Source organism: Aplysia californica, unplaced genomic scaffold (genome assembly GCF_000002075.1).
Source record: "Aplysia californica isolate F4 #8 unplaced genomic scaffold, AplCal3.0 scaffold00551, whole genome shotgun sequence".
In the NCBI taxonomy this organism is placed as follows: Eukaryota; Metazoa; Mollusca; class Gastropoda; order Aplysiida; family Aplysiidae; genus Aplysia; species Aplysia californica.
Genome location: NW_004797821.1, coordinates 198,587 through 208,104, shown reverse-complemented (window position 1 = coordinate 208,104; position 9,518 = coordinate 198,587). Strand labels below are relative to the sequence as shown.

The window sequence follows — 9,518 nt, the reverse complement described above, 5'->3', positions numbered from 1 at the left end:
CATCTGACTGTCATCTGACTGTCATCTGACTGAGGTGTGACTGTCATCTGACTGAGGTGTGACTGGTCTGTGCAGGCGTACTGGCATCCGGTGAAGGACCTCATCGTCTGCGGTCGTTTCCCGGACATGACCTGCTTCCCGGAGCTGGGGCCGTACCGAATGGTGGACATTTATGACGCAGCCACGGGCAGGCACAGGTGTGAGATGAAGGACGTGCGCCACGACAAGATTGTCTCTGTGAGTGCTCTGGTGTGGTATGCTCCTTCTGTCCTGTCAAACGTCTATCGTCCTTATCTCCCCTTTTTTATGTATGCGGGTGGTTGGCGGGTGCTCTGGTGTGGTTTGCTCCTTCTGTCCTATCAAACGTCTATCGTCCTTATCTCTCCTTTTTTATGTATGCGGGTGGTTGGCGGGTGCTCTGGTGTAGTTTGCTCCTTCTGTCCTATCAAACATCTATCGTCCTTATCTCTCCTTTTTTATGTATGCGGGTGGTTGGCGGGTGCTCTGGTGAGGTTTGCTCCTTCTTTCCTATCAAACATCTATTGTCCTTATCTCTCCTTTTTTATGTATGCGGGTGGTTGGCGGGTGCTCTGGTGTAGTTTGCTCCTTCTTTCCTATCAAACATCTATCGTCCTTATCTCTCCTCTTTCTTTTTTCTGTATATTACTCTCATTTAACATCTCTAATCTGTGGCACTTATATTACGACCTTATTGTGTTGCAAGTGCCGTAAAACTCTAACTAAAACCTAAACTGTCTCTGTGAGCTTGTGCATGGTGTTGTTGATTTCAGTGTTTTAGGGGCTATTTGGGAAGGGGGGGGGGGCGCAAGAAGATTGTCATTTTCTTACCCCTCTCACTTTGTCTGGTGTGGTTTACTCTTTCTTTCATGTCTATCATCTATCGTTCTTATCTCTCCTTTTTTTGTGTTTGTTGCTATTTTTTTTAACACTCCTAATCTTTGACACTTATATAATCTATGTATGTTGCAAATACTGCAAAATGCTTGATAAAACGTATACTGAAGTTGCACAGTGATGTCATGCCACTGCTAAGACATGGATAAAACATAACTGAAATTTTTTTTCTCATTAACACTCTGATTTTGAAAATACGAAAGGCTGGGCTTTTCTGGATGCATTTTGCTGTGCTGAGGATTTGCGCAGATTGTTTCAATGAATTAAGCATGATGCAATAATCAATTTTTGTGGGTGGTTGGCGGGTGCTCTGGTGTGGTTTGCTTCTTCTTTCCTATCAAACATCTATTGTCCTTATCTCCCCTTCTTCTTTTTTATGTTTGTTACTCTCTTGTAACACCTCTAATCTTCTGGCGCTCATATGACCTTCTGCATTTGCGAGCGCCGTAAAACCTCTACTAAAACTAAAACGAATCAATTTTTTAACTTTTAACGTAAAAGGCTTCCAAACAAAAGAAATCTCGTCAAATTGTAGGATTGTAGGTCTTCATAAGTTTCTTTGCCCTTTCTTCTTTCTACAGCTGTGCAAGTTCAATAACACTGGAGACAAGCTTTTGACTTCAATGGGTAAGTTGTTTAGGGATTTGTTCTAGGCTTTCTTTCTTTTCTATTCTTCTGTAATTCCGGAGGGGGGGTCTTTTTGCTGTTTTGCCTTTTCAGTTGTCAGGCTGGCGATTTGTCTTGCAAGTGCTGTAATACCTCGAACTGAAACAAACAGTTCTGTCAGGACATTTTTAGAAGGAGTTAATTACCATCTTTGAATTACAGTAAAACCCTACCCCCCCCGGGGCGGTGCCACTGACTGAAGTGTCTTTAGGCCATTCCCAAAGGGGGGACATTTCTCGTCCCCCCCGGGGCAGTGCCACTGACTAAAGTGTCTTTAGGCCATTCCCAAAGGAAGGACATTTCTCGTTCATGCACAGTAGAATTGTAAATGGGCTGATTCATCAATGTCATGCTCATGTGTGCCTGATCTATAACAGGGAACTGCTGCTTTTTCTTTCCTAATCCTTACTATTGTCATTTGTCCACTACTTCTTTTGTATGTTTCTCACACTCTTATGACCTTAGCAGTTGCGAGCGCCGTAAAACCTTATACTATACTATACATACATCTTATGACCCACTATTTCCGGGGTGCCTTGATAGTCGAAGCAGACTTTGTGCTGTTAAAGCTAGAGAGGTGAGCAGAGTAAGTCTGATTCCCTTTAAGGACTTCTCTGTTGACATCCACCCCTTGGCGCTCATATGACCTTATGCAGTTGCAAGTGCCGTAAAACCTCTACTAAAACTTAAAAAAACAGTTGACTTGTTTTCTCAGGGTTCCAAGTGCATTTGTGGTCCCATCAGTCTTTGCTTGAGGAGGATTTCGCCTCGGAGAAAGAGCGGGATGAGCTGGCCAGGACGTACGGTGGTCTGTGGGAGAGGTCCAGCGGCAGCACGGGACGACCAAAGTCAGGAGGAAGTGGAAGGACGGGTGGCGGAGACGGGAAGAAGAAGCGAGGAAATAGTGACCACGATTACGACATCACAGCTTTGAAGAAGAAAGCCAAGGCGGAAGCGTCTCGGAAAAGAAACACCAAAGAGGGAAAAGAGTCGTCAGGGAAAGGTTCAAAGTCTTCACAAGGGAAGAAACCGGCAAAGTGATTCTGGGTGGCCAGTGGCAGGTAGGGCAGTGACAATTTTGACCAGATATTTTGTGCCGCTTTTACAGACAGTACTGGAATGTAGGGCAGTGACAATTTTGACCAGATATTTTGTGCCGCTTTTACGGACAGTACTGGAATGTAGGACCTCTAGACAGGTCTCGTTTTTTCTGCTGTTATTACAATTCATGTCCTCAGTTGTTGTGTGTGATTATCACAAAGATGCAAACAGATCCCGTTATCTGATCAAAATGGTTGTTTGAAAGCGGACCAACCTTATGTTTTCAGCAGTTGTAGTTCCCACAATTTACAGACATAACTGGAATTTACCAACAAAAAGACAGCTCACATGTTTTGTTGCTTTTATAACAATTCGTGCCCCCAGTTGACATGTGTAATTATCTACAAAGATGCAGATGGGGTGTCTCTCTGTCTCATCAAAATGGTCGTTTGAATGTTGACTGACCGAATGTTTCCATCTGCTGTAGTGAGCTGCCGTCACGTGTATATAAATAGCCTCCTCCGTAAGTGTTTTGTTGATGGCGTGTGGTTGGAGGGCTCCTCTCTTATTACTTCCTGCTTCTTTTCTTTCCTGGCTGTTGTTTCTGTCTTGTTGGCGGTTGCCAGGTGCTCTGGTGTGATTTGTTCCTTTTTTCTTATCATCAAACTTCTAGTGTCCTTATCTTGTCTCCTTTTTGGTATATATATATTACTCTCTTGTAATGCCTGATCTTTGGGACTTCTAGAACTTATCATGTTGCAAGTGCCATAATCATATAATTCTTACTACAGCTTCTGTCTTACTTTCTCTCCACATACTTAATGACTTTTTTTTTGGGGGGGGGGGGGGTTTGGTCAATGTTCTTCTCTAAACGTGGTCTTGTTTTTTGTGAGGAAGACGGGGTTCTTGGGTGGCCATCTGTACATGAAGACAGGGTTCTTGGGTCGCCATCTGTACATGAAGACAGGGTTCTTGAGTGGCCATCTGTACATTAATTTGGGAGAAAATATTTGAGAAAGGTTGGGAAAAAAAAAATTTGTTTCCCTTTGGGTAGGTTAGAACTGTCCACATCTTTGTTTAGTTTGTTGCTAAGAGTACCACCGTAACAGTCCTTGTGGGGACTATTAACTCATTGAAGACGCAAGTTTTTCACCGAGAATTTCCCTGACCGAGAATTTCCCACGAGACGCATGATTTTTACCTATTTAAAAAAAATCAGTGGGATAAACCTAACAACAGTACAAGTATAAAATTTGACGAAAAGTAAGATCATTTATGTATATTTACATAAAATGCATTTATTTTCACAAAATCTTTGAAAAATTATGTTCTTCGTGAGAAAAAAAAATGTATGTAAACGTGAAAAAACCTTTTTAGATGAGCTAAGCACATGGTTGTCAAAATTGACCGTAGTCAAATAGAATGATTTCAAACAAGTAATACAAAGTGTAAGAAAAGAATAATGACAATGTCCAAAAGTTGTGGGCATGTCAGCCATTTTTATAGAGGTTTTTATGAATTTTGGACATATATACAGTCTCGCTGAATACCGCTACTGAAAGAGAAATGTCAAGTCACCAACAAAATTCAAGATAAAAGAGCAAAGATGGAACACAATGAACAGTTTCCTTCTAAAAGAAGAAGCAGGTGCATGGAATGCACACACACACACACACGCACGCTCACGCGCACGCACACAAACACTCACACGTACACACACACACAAACACACACATGCTTACACACTACATGTCATAATATACATGTAATACATTATAATATAGTCAAACAAATAAAAAAGATAACTAAGCATAGTTCTCCATTGAATGAAATGCCTCAAAGCAAGCGGTGGGACACAGAGGCTTTTGGCTCGATTTGCATCTGAAGTGCCTCTAGGGTGCCTTGTTTTTTAGGTCTGCTCTGCTCGCACCAGCTGTTATCATTTTTGCGTAGCACACAACACAGGCAAGGCGCTTCAGTCTCTGGCCCTCAGCGTTGATGTGCTCCAGAAAGTGTCCTCCTGTGAAGGCCTGACCTGTGCCAACGATTGTCTGAAATACTGATTCGTCGGTGTCTTGATCGTCTTGACCAGAGGGTCAGTATCAAACAGTTTATAAAAATGGAAGGGAGTTGCGTCAGCAGCCATAGTAGTCTAGAAGCCACTGTCCCCAGTAAAAGGTGGTTCCAAGGGGAAACCGTGACAGTTTTTCACCCAGTCGAACATCCCCTCATCATCTTGCTCCTCCTCCCAACCACCACTGCCACGTTCTGCACCTGTGTCTTCATCACTGCTGCTAGCAGCTGGCTCTAACGTAGGTCGAAAAGGTCTAGATCTAGAAGTTGTAGCTCCCGAGCTAGGCCAGGCCCAGGTCTTGGGTCAGCTTGGCTTGCAGGATCAGCTGATCCAGAGGCAACGCCCATTTCCTCTTCTTCCTCACTTGTCCCACTATCCCTTCTAACTATCAAACCTTCCTCGTCGCTTCTGAGGTCTTCAAAAGAAGCATCAAAGTCATCACCACTCTCTTCAAGTGCTTGGTAAGGAGCATCGTCGTTATCTGATCCCTCCTGAATCATCTCGATCGCTTCTAGCCATGTTTCTTGTTTACATAAAAAGTAGGTCAGGTCAGCGTGTTTCACAAGATCGCTTATAGCAGACAATTCGGGTGACCAATGGTCAAAGGGACACAACAGCAATAAAGATAAATGGTTTAACTGACACTAGGAGTCATTCCCCTTGAAATTCTATTAGTTTTTAGGTTTAAAAAAAATGGTACAGTTTCCCAGAACCCGGCGCGTCTTCTGCGTTTGTTGACCTCGCCGGCGAGTCGTCAATGAGTTAAGGAATTATATTATAGTCCAGAAATGTTACCCAGGCTCTTCAAGTAACTCGTTTAGATTTTCTATTAGACGGGGTGAATTTGCATAGATTCACTGAGACCCAGGAATTCCACAAGAATTTGAGAATAGGCGGATTTCGCCGTAAGGTCCCACAGATTTCCCACTTTTCCAAAATTTTGTGATTTTTTCAATCTTTGTCTAGACAGATGTATCATATATCAAATTGAAGCTCTTTAAAAGGGGAATTCAAATATGTGAACTAAAGAGTCAGCGAAGGTTCAGGAAAAAAAAATTAACAAAAAAGCGACCTCTCCTCAGTATTTCCAATATAATCCAATGTTTCAGAAAAAACACCACAATCCATGAACACACAGCCACAGTTGAAAAAATTTTGTATTGCAGTATTCAATTACCCCCCTCCCCACCAAATAAAACAACAAAAAACATTCCAAAAAAAGAATTAATCTAAAAAATGTCTCCCCCGATTGTCTGTAGTTGGAGGGCAGAGGACCATTACCTCCTGGAGGTGTACGACACAACACATATCTCTGGGACATGAGGGAAAATGAAAGAGAGAAGCCCCTTATTTCCTCATGAAGGAAACAAGGAGCTCTCCATATCCTAGAGCTTCTTGTGGTGGAATGACCTGCAAAAAAGAAATGGAAAGAATTATATTATAGAGATCTACCCATATAAAAAAGATTTTAATCAAAATTGGGACTTTAGAAATCTATTCTTTTATCGAGAATAAATTAAAAAATCACCAGCTGTCTCCATATGATAAAATAGGTGTAGCATGGATTTTAACACCAATTTCCAAGGGTAAAACATTTATTATTATTACTGTTTAGTGGATTACATAAAATGAACCTAATAGAGAAATATCCGCCTTCAGAAAAAAAAGGGAAACATATAGAAATATTGAACTGAAAAAAAAACCCCAAACAAAACTTGGTAAAAAAGTGTTGAACTGAAAAAACAAAAACAAAAATGAAACATGGTAAACAAATGTCAATCTGAAAGGAAACAAAAAAACCCCCAGTGAAACATAGAAAAGAACTTTTCAACTGGAAAAGGTACAGTTGAAACATGGTGGCGAAATGGTGAACTAAACAAAAACAAATGCAATATGGCAGAGTTATGTCCAGCTGAAAAAATAAATAAAACATGGTTGAGAAATGAATGTTTGGACAAAAAACCAAATGAAACACGGTAGAGAAACATACAGGGGGAAAAAACAAATGAAAGATGATAGGCAAAGAAAAGAAAAATTTACAACGGCATTGTACGTGAGTTCCTTCCTTCCAACTGTGTACGTATAGAAACGAAGTCTCCAATCCTTGGCTCAGTTGGATCTAAGGTGGTGGACTCGGTTTCCTCATGCTGGTAGGTAGAAGGCTCTGGGTCCTCCAAAAATGCCTCGTCAAGGACACTGGGGTGGCTGTTTCATAAAATAAAAATAAAAAAAGTTGCTTTACATCACACATACACTACACACGCACACATGTGTATCAATGAGTTCATGCAAACATCCGTAGAGGTAGAAATTATTATTATCATCAGTTTTATAGGAAAAAATGATCCCTCACCTTGGTCGGATCTTGTGGATGATGTGGGTGCCGACATACTCCTGGTTGTGGCACCCACCTTCATCCCTCCGACAGGCAGGGCAGAAGCATGCCAGCGTCCTGGTCTTTATAATGTAGTTGGAGACCCTCTCCGCCTGGTGGATCCTCCGGGTCCCAGGGATGGTGGTCATATCAGTCTCTGGACGGTACCTTAGGATTTCATTTTTTCCAACCAGGAAGAATTCCTGTCGGAAACCGTCCTGAGATCTTTCCCATACTCCGACCCAAAGAAAAACGTTGTATCTTTTGGCCTGAGAAGGGAAAACAGTAGAACTGTACCTAAAATATCTCAATGTTGTGATGAATTAGGGGCACAGAGTACGTCATAATTCATGTATGCGAGATGTGGGTACTTATTAACAAAAAGGGCATAATTTTATACATTGAAACAAAAAAAGCCAACGACATAGAAAAGACAAAGAGAGGGATAAGAACACACAACTGATGAAATTATTTTGTTACCAGTGTACAGGCTAAGGTCAGCAAAGGTGCCCTTTCCTTTGTACTGGCCAGCACAGCCATCACTGAATATGTACATTTTTTGTACATTGAGTGCTGTCTTGGCCAAAGCCTCCAAGGACATCACAGTGAAATGGTGCACAGCATGATAATCATGACATATATCGTCTGACTTGAACACCATGCTGTGCCTCACTAGTCCTTCACCACTTCGGTAGAAGCAGACGATGGGATGCATGGTGATCTGAGACTTGCCAAAATGGGCACTCTTTTCTGTCGTCTCTTCGGCAATTGCTTGTCCAGTCTCTGACACGACTGACGTCCAACCCAAACAGTATGTGAGTATGCTTCTCCTTCTTCCGTACTGATTGACGTGTCCAGAATTTTTACCTTCTTCCTTGTCGTTCCATCTTTATGCATTTCAAATCCTGTGCTTCTTTTCAGTACCTTCTCACGGATGAAACTCATTCGAATGGTGCGGTGATGGCCAGCCATGACCCGCCAGAGAGATGGTACAGCGTTCCAGAAATTGTCAAATATCAAAACTCACTTTAATGTTTTTGTGGGAAGTCCACGGTTTTGGAGTAGTAAAGAGTTGATTGCAGTATCACCTTTTTTTCCCCGTCGAAGGCACGTTGGATAGTAGTTCTGGATTTGACATGAGGTGCTTAGATTGCATCACAACTTTCAGCTGCTGTTCGATATTGTGTATCCCAGCTCCTGTTCTCTCTAGCTAAGTGGCGTCGGAAGCCTAGTGGTTAGGCTACCGGACTCGTAATCATGAGATTGCGGGTCAGAGGGTTCGAGCCTCAGCTCGGTCCGACGATGTGTCCTTGGGAAAGGCACTTTACACGAATGTCCCACTTGGCTCGGTCCTATCGGAGACGGACGTTAAACTCGGAGGTCCTGCCTCTTAAATAACGTAATGGTGTTGATAGGGGCGTTAAAGTCATACCATTTTCATACCATTTCTCTCTAGCTTTGCTACAGAAGCATGGATAAGAGCGGCTGTGATATGCTTGCGGTGGGATGTTGTGCGAGTCAAGTATGGTGTCTAAATGTCAACAGATAGGGACAGTCCTAGGGCTAAGGGGTTCGAGCCGTAACTCAGACAACCTGTCATCTTTCTTCGTCAGTTGGTTTTGAAAGTTAACTCTCTCCTCTCCAGTGTCAGGAAGTACTACACAACCTTCTAAGTGTCTGATCTCCCTGAATGATCTTTTGATGAGACCAAAGGCTCAGTCACGTGCACATTTTGTATGGCCAGCCAAGAGAAAGGGCAGTGTGCCTCCCTGTCAACACCCGCCACAATAGAATATATATTGCCGCGTGGTGTTACTCTTGCTCTGGCCACAACAATTACCTGCATGGAAGAGGACCTCAGTCTCATCAAGACCAAAATGTTCCCAAAAAAACCAATGCAACAATGACACAGCACTATTTGCCCCCCTCCCAAAACTCCATGATTCTTCCATAAGGCTGTCTCCCTGGCAGAACGATTTGCCTTGGCCTCTGCAAAATTAGAAATAAATCCCACAACAACCGTTACTTCTTTAAGAGCGTGTCTTCTCACCTGTTTAGAGCCTTTATGAATGCGCTCCACAACACCATGCTTTTTTAAATGTAAAACCAGATTTTTTAAACGTTTTACACAGACGTGCAGTGAACAAACAGAAACATTTCACGACAAACTGTCTGACCTTCGAAAACGGAAATGGTGTTTTGAATTTCTTTTTTTAGTTTTAAATCTATAGCATCCTACACAATTTCTGCGAATTTCTGTAAAGTCTGGAACTCTTTTCTCTATGTATAATTAATGGAACTTCTATGTTACCTGTAATGCCTCTCCAATTCTTTCAGTAATTTTATAGTAAAATCTGATTGTCCATACTTGGTCGGCCTCTTTAATTATGGAATTTCGTTTTCATGCGCGCATCGAAACTTGAAACAAAACAAAGGCATTCACTCTAG

At 42.1% G+C, this 9,518-nt stretch overlaps 1 protein-coding gene across 1 annotated transcript in view; it reads left to right on the top strand.

Annotated features, from left to right (window-relative positions):
- Positions 1-8,031, top strand: part of LOC101848540 (DNA damage-binding protein 2) — a 26,957-nt gene extending 18,926 nt beyond the window's left edge. The window contains exons 8-10 of the mRNA XM_013087147.2: positions 76-237; positions 1,497-1,542; positions 2,297-8,031. Coding sequence (XP_012942601.1) covers positions 76-237; positions 1,497-1,542; positions 2,297-2,622 — 534 coding nt within the window. The 3' untranslated portion in view covers positions 2,623-8,031. The remainder of the gene's footprint in view (positions 1-75; positions 238-1,496; positions 1,543-2,296) is intronic.
- Positions 8,032-9,518: the final 1,487 nt, after the last annotated feature.